At 40.6% G+C, this 15,486-nt stretch overlaps 1 protein-coding gene across 4 annotated transcripts in view; it reads left to right on the forward strand.

Annotated features, from left to right (window-relative positions):
* Positions 1-15,486, forward strand: part of kcnip4a (potassium voltage-gated channel interacting protein 4a) — a 77,214-nt gene that overhangs the window by 42,662 nt on the left and 19,066 nt on the right. The window contains exon 1 of one of the 4 annotated variants that reach the window (XM_054799814.1): positions 12,304-12,895. The exons of the other annotated variants lie outside the window; for them this stretch is intronic. Coding sequence (XP_054655789.1) covers positions 12,838-12,895 — 58 coding nt within the window. The 5' untranslated portion in view covers positions 12,304-12,837. Of the gene's footprint in view, positions 1-12,303; positions 12,896-15,486 lie in introns of those variants that run through there. 4 annotated transcript variants of the gene reach the window in all.

A 15,486-nucleotide genomic window follows, 5' to 3' on the forward strand; every position in this document is an offset into this window, starting at 1 on the left:
CCAAGCAAGACATAACTACTGTACCTAAATAATTACCTTAGTAAACACTGCAGTGTAAAATACGGCATTTCTCCATCCACACACGTATCATATATTATAGTTGCACATTACTTACAGACATAGTTTCCAAGGCAGAAGTGTACATCCGGTATGCGCTCTATCATTCAATTTGTGTGCTGAACTGCGTCACAAGCTCAGCTCAATAAATTACTGCGGACAATAGGGATCGTCAAAAAAAACAACCATCACTCCACTTTATCTTAAAAGCAGCACGTTAAATTATTGTGTGTGTGTGTGTGTGTGTGTGTACATTTATGGAAAATGTGATTAGACCACCTTTTGTTTCTTCAGTTTTTTTGTTCATTTTAATGCCTGATACAACTAAAGGTACCTTTTTGTTTGGACAAATATAGCAAATAATAGCTGGTGACCCCTGATCTAGCTATATAAGTCGCACCTGACTATAAGTCGCAGGAAAAAAACAAACTATGAAAAAATTGTGACTTGTAGTCCGGAAAATACAGTAAGTTACAATTCAAGTATTTAAAGGATGAGTGAGTCTAACACACAAATTACAAATGTAGCTAACAATGAAGTTAAATATACTGTAGTGAAACACTAACTTACGATGATAATTATTTTACTTTCAAAGCCAGACGAGACCTCAAGCAGTTACAATTTACAGGCATCCCTTGTTTATCACGATTTATTGAATTTCCGTGAAGTCGGATTCAATAATAATAAATGGAATATTTTCGTAGTTATGGCATAGCAAAACCTGTTTACGTTCTTCTAAATACGGTTTTTGACATTAGAGCCCTCTAGACATGAAATAATACCCATACAGTCATCTTTGCATTTGTATTACCCAATATAGTAGATATAATCAGAGAAAATAAGCTATATAAGACATAAATTAGATAACAGACTCACATGTTAGTAGTTCCTTGTTTTTTTTCCTGGACAGCGTACTTCTGAGGTGGCTATTGTCTCATCAATGTAATGTAATGGCAGCTTTAAATAGCTTTACACTCGTATTACCCAATGTAGTAGACATAACAACAGTAAATAAACCATTTAAGACGTAAGTAAAACTTCTGCTCATGTGTGTCACAGTACATGTGTTCCCTAGCGGACCTTAGTGGCAGGCGGACAGATGTGTCAAGGACAGGAAGTGACATCAGAGGTTCAGAGTTGAGTTTTAGCTTGTCGTGGGTTATGGCCCCAACAGTAGCCATTGTTATTATGACTATTATGTTGTTATTATTATTATAATTATCATTGTGCCGGTTGTGAGATAATTTAAACCTGCATTTTAAATACATTTTAGTCTGGTCATTGTACCAGTCACCAAACACTGACACCTTGTGGCCAATGTAGAATACTACATTCACTTCTTTATTCACGTTCAAAAGGCCTCTTCTGCCTTTGTATTTGTATTTTAGTTCATTTAGTTAGTTCATTTAGCCATTTTTATGTTTGAAATGCTTACGTCAGGCCAAGAATGAGTGAAATGTGCTTAAATATATTTGTTTTTTTTTACTAATAATAGGCCATATTCAACCATGAAACAGCAATCATTTAGTTAATTACCATACTTTGTGAAAAAGAGTGAGGGTGTGATGTAAAATATATCGCTAGAGCAGTGATACCTGCCCAGGTGGTGCTTGTCGGCCTCGCCGTGCGTCCCCCTTCCAGGTTGGAAAGCCTATTATTCTTTTTACTCATGCTGCGCACGAGGGGTACTGCTAGAGACATTACATTCATAACATCTCCGTGTATTGCATTACAGCCGTGTAATAAACATTCCTGCACAATAAAAAAAAAAAAATCAATATTCCGTGGTGCTGATGACGGTCACTGAACAAGCAACTGAGACGCCCCACAGCAATAAGCATAACTCGCTCCCACTCCATTTGAGAAATATTACATAAAAGGCATTATCATTCAGCACACAATCGCTCTCCATTGCACTTGAGATGAGGCAAGGGGGGTGCGTGACATATCACAGCCAAGCGCTATTAGATATGCACAGTTTCAGTGGCTCAAAACTAAGAGGATTTATCCAGAAAACACTCGCCCCTCGCTGTGTGAAAATCATCTTGCGGGACTGAAAAGGAAAGCTGAAACAAAGCAAGAATTAAGGAATTTATGTAATATTAGTGTTTGTGGATTACACTTTTGTTAAATTAGCTTTTTCAATTGCATGGCAGCCAACGCTCCCGTGTACCATTTTGGGCCTATGTGCAGCAGGTTGTCAATCCTAGTGTTAATGAGTTGAAATGTAACCCAATTGTGCAGCTTAAAATCCCTTGATTCCAGCAACATTTCATCACATGGCTACAGCTGAAGAACCTACTGCAAAGAATGCCAGTCAAAAATCCTCTATATGACAGGATTGCTCTGTTTTTTAAGTGGCTAATTGAAATAGAGTATTTTTAGCATCTAATTTACAAGCTGGATGACAGCTAAGGGCTGATTGAGACAGAAAAGTGTGTTTCTTGCTGCTTTACAAAGCACAAAAGCCGTTAAATGTCCTTCCCACACCAGCAGATGCAGCAAGGCCCTCCGGAGCGGATGCTTTTTCTCCCCCAGCAAAACAGAAGCATTGTAAATGAAGTAATAACAGAGACGCTCCTAAAAATGAACATATTTGTCCATAAATTTCGTTAATTCGCTGGCATACCGATGTCGTTCTCCACTGCAAATTAATAAAGGACATAAATCCTGCTGTCATACAGATGAAAACTTGGGGGTGGGGGTGGAAACGAAATAAAAATGCACATAAAAAGAAACTTTCCTCTCTTCCTCTCTTTTAAATCAATACACCACAATGAGCAATTACCAAAGCGTGTTTCAATAACAAAAGCATCACACGGGCTGTGTTTTATTGCAAAGACGTGACCTTTAAATACAAGCCCCGACGCCGCATAAATGGAATTCTTAAAAACATGACATCAGCCGAACCTGCCTGGATTATCAATTGCAATGACAGCGTGTTCTAAACTCCAGTGTAAAGGACAGTTTACAGGTGTTTACAGGTGCCACTGGTGTGCCAATACGGTAATTTCACGTTTTGTAGATGCTTAAAGCAATTTTTGTATGTTCTCAGGTCAATGTTTAACTGTTTTAGGGCTAAACTCCAGCGCAAATGACAACTTTACAGGTGCCACGTGTTTTTGAGCTGAGGCCTTACACAGGCATCACATTTATTAGGGGGTTGTTACATCAAGTGCATTTTTTTCTGATGCAATGTAAATGTTTTTTGAGGGTTGTTTTTTTTTGTTTTTTTTCAGTTTTAGTGCTAAATTCAAGCATCAAAGACAGCTTGCCTACATATATTGTGGCGCTCTTGTTACCCAAGAGATGGTCAGAGGCACTTTAGCTTGCTTAAAGGATGTTGCTCTTTATTTGGGCACGCAGTAGCCAAAAGGTAACTCACAATGAGCTTGTCAAAACATGCGAAATGGCAGGTCATATAACACGCAATAAATAGATAACTAACTCCTACGCAGGGCAACCACTACTACTAGTGCAGGATAATAACCAACTAACTATAAACATGTACTTTGAGCAACAATGTACAAAAAGGTGCCGCAAGGCATGCTGGGAGCCAGCATCATTCCTGTCGCCGGACAGTGCTTCAGTTCTGGCTTACCGGCATTACCTTGCAACATTTGTTTTGTAAAAAGTTAACATAGTTGTTGTCTATTATTCCCCATAGTAGCAGTAGTAGTGTCCTATGTGTGTTCACTTACCTGTTACATGTTGTGTTGTCATTTTTTTGTTGGCCAGTTACCGATTTCAAGGTATGTTTGGATTGTTGATAACATGCTGTGTGTGACTCACTCACTGACATACTGTAGGTTCAAGGCCGTAGAGCAGGTAAGTCATAATCACAAACAGTTGCTTCCTTTTGTTCCGCTCTCTCTGCTGTCACTGCTGCAGGCTTGGATGTGGCTTCAACGGTCACACACACATTTGGAAGAGCGTGTTTTTTTATTCTCCTCCTGAGGGATATTTAGGAAAATGGAATTGTAGAATTTTAACAGATCATGAATGGTGTCCAATTGGCTCTTTTTCTTAATTTTGGCAAGTTTCCCTGCCTTTTTATCTCACCTACTTGGCAAAGAACCCTCTAATGTCCCTATTCCTCCCAAATTTTGCACTTGTTTAAGCCAACCATTACATTTCTCAGCATATCTTTCCCGCAGTGAAACAGGCTGTCCTTCAAGAACTTTTCTCAGCGCCTTTTGGATCTCACTTCCACAGCTTACTTGTTTTAAAATGAGACTTCCAAATCGTCTCTGCCGTTTTACAGCAACACACGGACAGTCTCACAAACGCACAGGACTACATTTTCAGAAAAACTCAAACAAGACACGACACAAACGGTAACACAGACACACAGAACAGAGTTTTAGTGACGGTGCGTGGGCCCCAGCGGGGATTCCTTGCCTCAAAAACTCAAACAAAACAGACACACACTCGGTAAGTACGTGTACACCGGTAAGGCTTTCCCGACCAAGAGTAGTATACTCTCGGTGGTGTGTGTGTATACACCTTTTTAAGCGGCTTTCTTTACCAAGTTGTGCAAAACTCAAACATATAAATGGGACGGCAGGATCCTCGTCCGAAAAGGCCACTTATGACGGAACATTTGACAATTGGGGCAAAATCATTCTTACTGGTACTCCCAACTGTAATTTTTGCAATTAAATAAGGCAAAATTTGTTACAAAAGTTTTTGGCTTTCTTTTCTCGTCAATTCCAGCAATCTGCCCCACAAGGGGACCGCCAGAAATGAGTTCTTTCTGCTTACCTTCTTATTTGGGTCCACTTAGATTGCTGGAAGTGTCCAGGATCGAAAGGCAGATTGAGCAGGAAGCGCAATATCCGGCTCAAAGGACCAACTGAAAGTTTTTGTCGCTTTTGGTTTGCTATCTTTAATGCTTCCAAATAAGTCCAAATAAAACTTCTAAATAAGTCTTGGAATTAGCTCAATTTGGACAGTTTAATGTACCAGGAAGAATGATACACAGCTGCGGGACTCGTCTTCTACGCTCTCAAGTCCGAAGTACTTCGGGTCAGATCTCCTTTTACCTAGCTTAGCCCCCCTTTAGGTATGTTTTTGTGCGACCCAGTGGTCTTAGCTGGTTGAAGCAGGTGGATCCTAAGTGTGCCAAAGGCTGTGATAAAGGATAAGATGAAGGTCAAGCAAGTGGTAAAGATACAGCAAACAGACGAGTTTGCTCTGGTCATGCTAGCTAACATGTCCAAGAGAGACCTATATGTAACTGCATCTAACACCACGGTATGAAAAAGACAGCTTCAAAACCACTAAAATTGTCCATCTTCATGAGAGAAAGTGGCGGTCCAGCGTGGCCATTACGTGGAATTATTATTTTTATTAAATAATTCCTCGAACTGGGCTTTTATGTGTTGGAACCACGGGTGTGGGTTGGCTGCCTTGTTAGCATTGAGCAGCGCCGGTATGGCGGTGATGTTGTCAGTCGATGTATTACTCAAGTCGTCAGTCACCAAATGTGGAGATGTGATTCAGAACGAGACAGGAGTCGAGGATAAGTGGTATAAACCGTTTATCCTCCACTGAACAACAAGCAACAACCACATGACCCGAAAACGGACGTTCGTGGAAAATTGTGACCTGCACGTTCACCCCATGAAATAATAACCCAACATTACGAGTTGTTTTTATTACTTATGTTGTGATTGCATGTATTTGCATTTTACATTTTTTTTTAATATATATTTATTGTGCTGACTTGAGTTGCAGGATTAGCCACAGTAATTTATGGATATATTTATTTAAAAATGGAGTTATTTATTTAAAATAAATATGTTCCCCTTTCATAGTGTTCTATTACAGCCCGGGGTGGATCATTTGGTACCGGGCCGCAGAGAAAGAAAAAAATTCCATTATTTCTTTTTTTTTTTGCTGTTTTATTTTGAAAAGTGGCCGGATTCTCTCTGTTACATCCGTCTCACTTGACGCATGTCCATTGTGCGTGTGCTAACTTTACCTCTCGCCGCACAGAGACTAATTCTGTATTTTTACCATTTTTCTTTCACCTCATATTTGGTGTCAATTGCTGATACTATGTGGGAATGCATAAAGGTAAGTTTTGATGACTTATTGAGTGCTAATGTGCACATTTGTCTCAAGTTAATTCATGCTAGCGCATGAATTAGCCAAAAACTTGGCGGGAACTTGAACTGGTGGATGGTGGGTCAGCATTCATTTTGTGCTTTTAATTTGATGTTATTCATGTCTTTAGTTTAAATTTTCAATATAGAAATTTCAAAATTGCTTTTTGAGCTGTAATGATAATACCGTGAAACCATGGTATTTTTGACCTGGGTTATCATACTGTCAGAATGTCATGCCTAGTTGATACCACGATTGAAGTTAGTGTTCTGTCTAGTGACCCCCCCCCCCCCCCCCCCCCCCCCGTTCATTTCACTGTGAGACAAACGTGCTGGCTACTGCTTAGCCAATTAAATACCCTCTTCCTTTAATTAAGCATGTTAAAGTGCCTTTTACCATCTCGTGTGGGTTTCAATGTTTGAGACCCCTGCTCTAAAGCAACATCAGACCACCACAAATGGTATGAGGCACCGTTAATGTTGTCAAAGATCATTGACATCAAGAGGTAATGCAGGCAACGGAAATGCAGTCACATTTCCCGAGGCGATGCACAAACACAAAGGAACTGTTCATCTTTTCAGATGAAGTATTTGCTTAATTGGTTTCTCTGTCTTCCATTGCGAAGGTCAGAATTCAAGATTCAAGATTCAAGAGTTTTATTGTCATGTGCATGGTAAAACAGCAGTTATACCATGCAATGAAAATCTTATTCTGTTCATTCTCCCAAGAAAAGAAAGAAAACACAAGAAAGAATAAGAACATAAGAAACATAAACATATATACCAATAAATTAAGCAACAACAACAGAAGAGACATTAATACAAGCAAATAATACAAATAAATAAATAAATAAATAAAGTGCTATGAGTGTGTGCATGTGTTGCTTGCAGCATGTGTGAGTGCTTGGTTGAGAAGCCTGATGGCCTGTGGGTAAAAGCTGTTTGCCAGCCTTGTGGTCCTGGACTTCAAACTCCTGTAGCGTCTGCCTGACGGTAGGAGTGTGAATAATGAGTGTTGTGGATGTGTGCTGTCCTTGATGAGGTTGTGTGTTCTTCGTAGGACTCTAGATTTATAAATGTCTTGCAGTGAGGGGAGGACTGCCCCAACAATGTTCTGTGAGGTCTTGATCACCCGCTGGAGTGCCTTCCTATCACGTGTTGTACAGTTACCGTACCAAGGCTAAATGAAAGTTCGTGGTGAACCCTGCCGATGTTCAAAAGTGTCTCTCTGTTGTAATGTACTGCGTGAGTGTGTTGAATGTCCAAAATGAACAATAAAATAGCAAAAAATAGAAAAACACGGGAGAGTGTCACAGAGACGTCTGCCACGGAGGGCGCCATCTTTGATAATGTGGAATGTGGAAAGAGTTAACGTCTGCTTCCTGTGCTCCAGCACAGAAAGCACCATTAAGAAAAAAAAAAAAAAAAAAAGCCATGGCGTCATGAAGCCAATCGATGAATTTCATTTAGTCCCGTGACAGAAATGGGCCAAATTCACAGTCTGAACTGTTATTGCTCACATTGGAATTCTGTGCTGTCCCGTCTCTAGAATGTCCAATATTTCACCACCGAGCTTCAGGACTTTACAGCCACTGAAAAAGAGATGGTCTCCTGGGTGGCAATGCTGGCAAAGCCCTCGCCCTCAGACACGACTTCGGCATGAGTTATTGACATGCACTTGTCTGGAAGTCAATACTATACTATTCTTTATACGACACTATACTATACTATACTATACTATACTATCTATACTATCTATAGATCAAAGATGGCGCCCTCCGTGGCAGACGTCTCTGTGACACTCTCCCGTGTTTTTCTATTTTTTGCTATTTTATTGTTCATTTTGGACATTCAACACACTCACGCAGTACATTACAACAGAGAGACACTTTTGAACATCGGCAGGGTTCACCACGAACTTTCATTTAGCCTCTCAGACTTTGCCTTTCTTCTGCGCCGAGAGAACGCAGCAGCCTGCGGGCCTGGTGAGCTGAATACCCGGCGAGCAAAGCATCCGAGGCGTAAACGAGGCAAGCGAGCCGGCCTGCATGCTAGGCTAAAAGCTAGAGCGACGAGGCCACCGCTACCAAGCCTGCTGCTAGCCAACGTCCGCTCTCTTGAAAACAAGATGGACGAACTACGAGCAAGGATTACAGCTCAACGTGAGATCAGGGAATGCTGTGTCCTCACCTTCACAGAAACCTGGCTGACGGAGGATATACCGGACTCGGCGATCCAGTTGGAATCATTTGCTGCTTACCGGGGAGATCGGACTTTAGCGTCTGGTAAACACAGAGGTGGCGGTGTCTGTGTTTACGTAAACAAACGGTGGTGCACAGACGTACAGACGATGGAAAAGCACTGCTCGCAGGACATTGAGCTGCTGATAGTGAAATGCAGACCTTTTTATTTGCCTCGTGAGTTTAGCGCTGTGTATTTAACTGCTGTTTACATCCCACCACGAGCTAACACTGCTAATGCACTAGGCCTCCTGCATGACATCATTGATAAACACGAGACCAAACACCCAGACGCTGTATTTATTATATCTGGCGATTTCAACCACTGTAACCTCAGGACTGTCCTCCCCAAATATTACCAGCATGTGAGCTTTCCCACAAGGGAAAATAACATCCTGGACCAAGTCTACTGCAACATGAAAGGTGCTTTGAAGGCTGTTCCAAGACCCCACTTTGGTAAGGCTGACCACATCTCTATATTCCTTTATCCAACATACAGACAACTTCTTAAAAAAGCTCCCCCTGTACGTACAGCAGTTAAAGTGTGGAATGAAGAAACTGATCAAGTACTTCAGGACTGCTTTGGCTGCACAAACTGGGATGTGTTTAAAACTGCAGCGGGGAGGGAAGATTGTACTGTTGATTTGGATGAATATGCTTCTGCTGTTACTGGCTACATTAGCACATGCATAGAGACTGTTACCACCACCAAGTATTACAGAAAATACCCTAACCAAAAACAGTGGATGAACTGTGATGTAAGGGCTAAGCTACGTGCTCGTTCGACTGCATTTGTCATGGGCACCGCTGATGACTACAAAAAGGCCAGATATGACCTGAGGAGGTCCATACGGGAGGCCAAAAGACAGTACAGACAGAAGCTGGAGGGCTACTATTCCACCTCAGACCCTCGGCGCATGTGGGCGGGGCTCCAGCACATAACAGACTATCGACAGCAGAGTAGCATAGCCACGTCCAGCCATACCACACTTCCAGATGAGCTGAACGAGTTCTATGCCCGCTTTGACACCCAAACTCCTGATGAGCAGAGAGGGTGGCTGAACCTGGGGAGCACACAGGACTCACCTCTCATGGTGACATCAGCTGATGTGCGCAGGGTTCTAAACAAAACAAACCCACGAAAAGCAGCAGGGCCAGACAACATCTCAGGACGTGCACTTCGGGTTTGCTCATCAGAGCTAGCTGATGTGCTTGCTGACATATTTAACCTGTCGCTTGCACAAGCATCTGTACCGACCTGCTTTAAGTCCACCACCATAGTGCCCGTACCCAAGAAGAGCAACGTGACCTGCTTGAATGACTATCGCCCTATAGCACTCACTCCTATTGTTATGAAGTGCTTTGAAAGAATAGTCATGACCCACATCAAAAAGAGCATCCCGGCGGCAACTGTGGACCCTCTACAGTTTGCATATCGCCAGAACCGGTCCACGGATGATGCAGTCAACACTGCCATCCACACAGCCCTTTCTCACCTACAGGGCCAGGACACATACGTCAGAATGCTATTTATAGACTATAGCTCTGCTTTTAATACAGTCTGCCCCCACAAACTCACAAATAAGCTCCTCACACTTGGCCTGTCTCCCTCCCTCTGTAACTGGGTGTTTAACTTTCTCACAGGCAGACCCCAGTCAGTCAGAGTCCACAACTGCACATCCAGCTCAAGAATTGTGAGCACTGGGACCCCACAGGGGTGTGTGCTGAGTCCACTCCTCTACACGCTCTTCACCTACGATTGCGTGGCCTCCCAGAACAACACCAGCATCATTAAATTTGCGGATGACACTACAGTCATCGGACTGATCACTGGTGGTGTTGAAACATCATACAGAAGAGAGGTGGCGGACCTCATAGCTTGGTGTCGTGATAACAATCTCCTTCTCAATACAGATAAGACTAAAGAGATGATCATTGACCCAAGAACAAGGGAAAAGGAGCCGCATAGACCCCTGTTTATTGATGAGACTGAGGTGGAGAGGGTGAAAACCTTCAAGTTCCTTGGCACACACATCAGCGAGGACCTCACCTGGTCTCACAACACCCAACAAATTCTGAAGAAGTCCCAAAGGAGACTGTACTTCCTGAGAAGACTGAGGAAATTTGGCATGTCCACCACAATCCTGAGTTGCTTCTACAGATGCACTATCGAAAGTGTCCTTACCGCCTCCATCACTGTTTGGTACGGTAACTGTACAACACGTGATAGGAAGGCACTCCAGCGGGTGATCAAGACCTCACAGAACATTGTTGGGGCAGCCCTCCCCTCACTGCAAGACATTTATAAATCTAGAGTCCTACGAAGAACACACAACCTCATCAAGGACAGCACACATCCACAACACTCATTATTCACACTCCTACCGTCAGGCAGACGCTACAGGAGTTTGAAGTCCAGGACCACAAGGCTGGCAAACAGCTTTTACCCACAGGCCATCAGGCTTCTCAACGAAGCACTCGCACACGCCGCACGCAACACACGCACACACTCATAGCACTTTATTTATTTATTTATTTATTTATTTATTTGTATTATTTGCTTGTATTAATGTCTCTTCTGTTGTTGTTGCTTAATTTATTGGTATATATGTTTATGTGTTTATGTTTCTATGTTCTTATTCTTTCTCGTGTTTCCTTTCTTTTCTTGGGAGTATGAACAGAATAAGATTTTCATTGCATGGTATAACTGCTGTTTTACCATGCACATGACAATAAAACTCTTGAATCTTGAATCTTGAATCTATACTATGACAGGAGCACTCTGCTGGTTTTCAGGGCCGACTGCAAAAAAGCTTGCCAAAGATCCTCAAGCTGTCAAGCGCTGTTTTTAGGAATCCGCTACAAAAATATAGTCAAGTTTTGAAGTGAATTTGCGGACCAGTCTGATGTCATTCACGGGCAAGGTTTGGCCCTCGAGCCTCCAGTTTAATATCTTTCAAGAGCCATCAGTTGAGAAAAGGAAAATAACTTGAGTGCACAAAAAAAAGGCAAGTCAGAACTCTTATCACATTTCATTTTTGTTGTACAGTTTTTCTTCCAAAAATGCTAATGGTTTCAGAATTGCAGATGAGGTTATATTAAGGAACACTGAATTATTTTATTTTGACAATTCAACATGACCGAAAAGGAGTCGGAAGAAGCAGAGCTTATTTCATCCTTTCTCCATGCCTCAGGATTTACTGATCATTTCTTCACTTCCTGTGTAAGACATTTCAGGAGAGACTGTAAGAATGTGTGGCTTGCGTGATAAATAATTGATAAATACAGTTAATTCAAAAATCCAAAATAATTGTTAAATAAATAAATAGAATATACATTAAAGACACTACACTGGTCTTCACAATTTTTGAAACAAAGAAGAAACTATCTCCCCTTGGGATGAAACAATTGCGTGTTCTTTGGTCCAAAGCCCTGCAGTACACAGATTGTCCTCCAGTAGATTGATCTAAATACTACATACTATATATATATATATGTTTATATCCATATACTATAGAATGTTAACATGTTTGGTTATTTACTCTTGTTTTACGAATACACGTGTTAATGCCTTAAAATTGGCTATTAAGACCAATATTTAGATCATTCTATGAATTACTTTAATACACGTGCACTATGCCTGGTAATTCATTTTGTGAAATTCTAATAATTTATAATTTCAATGTTGAAGAATATTCCTTACGGTTACTAAGCAAATAATTCAAACTATTGTTTTGTGTGTTGCTGAGGCAAATACTGCATGTTCACAAATACTCTGCCTCCATCTAGTGGTCGTTTTCAAGTACTGTTCTTCCGCTACTAAAACTGGCATGCTATTAGTTTCTTTTTTTTCCTGAATTTATTTTTTATATTTATTATATTATGTTAATTAATTTTAATATGTAAAATTCATCTTGTAATTTTTGTATTTTTTTAAGAATATTCCTTCTTAAGCAAATAATTCAAACAATTGTCACCAAGGAGACAAATTGTATATTCCTGAATACACTCTTATTGCCATTATTTGTAAGTTTGCATGGACATAATGTGACACTTCTCTGCTCAGTCTTGCTGTCAGCAAGTATATTTTTACTGTCTTTATTATTTTATCCCCTCAAAACAAGATTGAGCAAGACAGGAGTTGTGACCTTGGCCTTAATCCCACACAAGGGGTCTGCAGGATGAGCAACGAGGAGACGAGGAGACATCTATTGCATTTTATAATTGGATCTCTCACTTGAACACAACACTAGGACCACAATATCACTGGCATATCCAATACTGGAAATCCAGGGTTTTGTTTTCTTTTCTCTTTCTCTTTTTCACTCCCTCTGATGTGAGGCACCCTGCAAAGCGTGGGAGGCAAAAAGTGTGTGTGAGTTTGTGTGTGTGGATTTCCATATCAGTGGCAGCGAGACAGTGAGGGCATCATGGGAGCTTTAATGGTCATCTTCTCTCTGCAGCCCAAACAAAGACGCAAAACCACAGGTAGGCACCCATGAGGCTTTATAAGATACCTTTTTATGCACTGTGTCATAGAAACTGGCATGTGAATAGCAAATGGATGCATCACAGCATATCATAGCACCACCCAGACTGCAATGATGAGTTATTTCAATGGTGAAATGTTTGGCTTTTGGATTCCTCTTTCTGGACCAGGAGCTCATGAAATTGTCTTTGTGTAAAAGTTGTAACGTTGTTAGCTTGCCTCAATATGCTGACACTAGCGGAAGCCAACCCCATGTTGCTGATGATGATGATGATGATAATTAAAGTCGTATTTTATTTGGGGCAGCCTCGGTTGCTCCTGTAAGCACATCTCACATAGACCTACAAAGGATAGAAGGGCGGACCCACATTATGTATACCATTTTCTATTTTTTTTTATGTGTAGCATTAATAAATATATATATATAAAACCAAGTATTTATATTATATATATACATTTGATATGTAAATAATAATTTCCACATACAGTATGTCAATAGGAATGTTTTGTTTTGTTGTGCTATGCCATCTTATTACTCAAGATTATTTTATAAATATATTTTTTAATTATGTTTTATCCACTTCCCCCAAATATATAAATACATATAAATCCAGTGGATTTTTGTGGGGATTTGTGGATTTACTTTACATATTTTATACAGACATATAATATTTTTGTCTTTTTTTTTTTACACAAAATTTAATATATATATTTTTTTATTTCCACACACAGTATGAAGAAAAAAACTTTAAAAGAATGTGTATTAACATTTGAAACACTGGCATATTGAATGAGTAGTATTTAATAAAACAATATGTTTTATTTTATACATTTTAATGTTATTTTATGCTGTCATTATTAAAAAAAAAAATGCAAAATCTGCACTCACTGCCCCCTGGCCTGACTTCTATGGTACTTACTCTTGGGGGTGCATCATGGTGGTGATCTCTAGCCACCATGTATTCTCTATAGAATTAAAACAACAACAAATCAGCAATGTTGTGGTGTGTTCCTTCCCACTTTATGCTGCTTTTTTGAACATATTAAAAGCAGCCTTCCATTCATCGCCCATGGTTTGCATAACAACAGATACCGCTCCAACAAGCACCCTTAGGTGCTCTCACATCAGGCTGCTGAGTGCTCCCACAGTAGCGTGTGTGTGTGCGCATGTCTGTGTGTGTGTGTGTGTGTGTGTGTTACGCACTGTTGTTGTTGTGTGGGAGTGAGATGGTTAGTCAGGCTCCTACCAACTGGTCAGTCGTTTGTGACAAGAAATGTCTGGATAGTCTCCATCATGTTAAAGTGATAAATCCCCACACACGGATTGTCGTTCCTGTTCCTGTGTCTGTTCATGATCAGATTGTAAGACATTGTTGACGTGTAGTACTATAAATGTATTTCAGCTTCAGGCAAAAGGTTTCGGGGAGTTTGTCACAACAAAAAAAAACATTTTAAGTTCTCCATTTCTTATGCAAATAATGCAGACTTTCTTGTTATTTCTTATGTATTAATAAAAGGTCTGCGGTTTTGTCTTTGTCCACTGGATGGCAGCAGAGTCAAAGACACCCCATAGCACTGCTTAACGAAAGAAGACAACTCCTGCAGGAAGTGTGTGAGAATGCTGTAGAGCTGAAGGGTTTTTTTTTTTTTTAATGGCTGGAATGTTTGGAATCGGAGCAGAATTGGTCATGGAAAATGTGGAATTATGGAAATAGTGGGGAATTCTGGAAAGTGGAACAATGAGCTGAACATTTTGATGTTTAAATGGTTTGCGATCAGTTAAGAAATGTGGAAATATGTAGACACGTGCCATGTCACATGAGGAGGTTGCTAAAATGCTAACAGTTAGCATGCTAGCAGCTAGCAAAAATTTACCACCGAACGTGCCAAAGCTAAAAAGCGCTCCACGTAAATGCGTGCACTTTGACATGTGGAAACTTGCTACAATACTAACTGTTTAGCATGCGAGAAGGTAGCAAGATATCACATAACCAAAAGTGCAGAAAGTGCCAAGTGTAAAAACAACATGCTATGTAAATGTACTCATTCCTCCTTTATCGAGGCTAAATGATTCCATACCTGACTGCGAAAAGTGAAATTTCCATGAAGGATTTAATATTAATAAATGGAACATTTTTGTAGCCAGAGCATAGGCAAGCTAGCGAGCTAACTAGTTAGCCTCCAATGTATTCACTGTATTCTAAACTTAAAGGGTTTAAACCCGAGTAGGGAAGAAGGACCAAGAAGCCCCAAACTTCCAACTTCCAACCGCAATGGGAGGAGAACTTCTTCTCACTCTATCATGTTGAACATATGCCATGGCTGACTCCATGCAGCTAGCATGTGACGGTTACTTTAATGTCACGTCTCAGTAATGGAACATTACTGACGCAGAGTGGCCAGAATACGACACAAGTTTGTCTTTCAATACTGTATTTTTTGACTAATAATACAGCATAGTCAACCACAAAACGGTGATGATTTGTTAATTAGTATTTGAAAAACGGCGATAGACCGAGGGAGCGATAATTAAATCGCGATACTGCGGGGGTCGACTGTACTGTACACGCAATTTCACATGCGTAAACTA

This window comes from Dunckerocampus dactyliophorus, chromosome 15, assembly GCF_027744805.1.
Source record: "Dunckerocampus dactyliophorus isolate RoL2022-P2 chromosome 15, RoL_Ddac_1.1, whole genome shotgun sequence".
NCBI classification, from domain to species: domain Eukaryota; kingdom Metazoa; phylum Chordata; class Actinopteri; order Syngnathiformes; family Syngnathidae; genus Dunckerocampus; species Dunckerocampus dactyliophorus.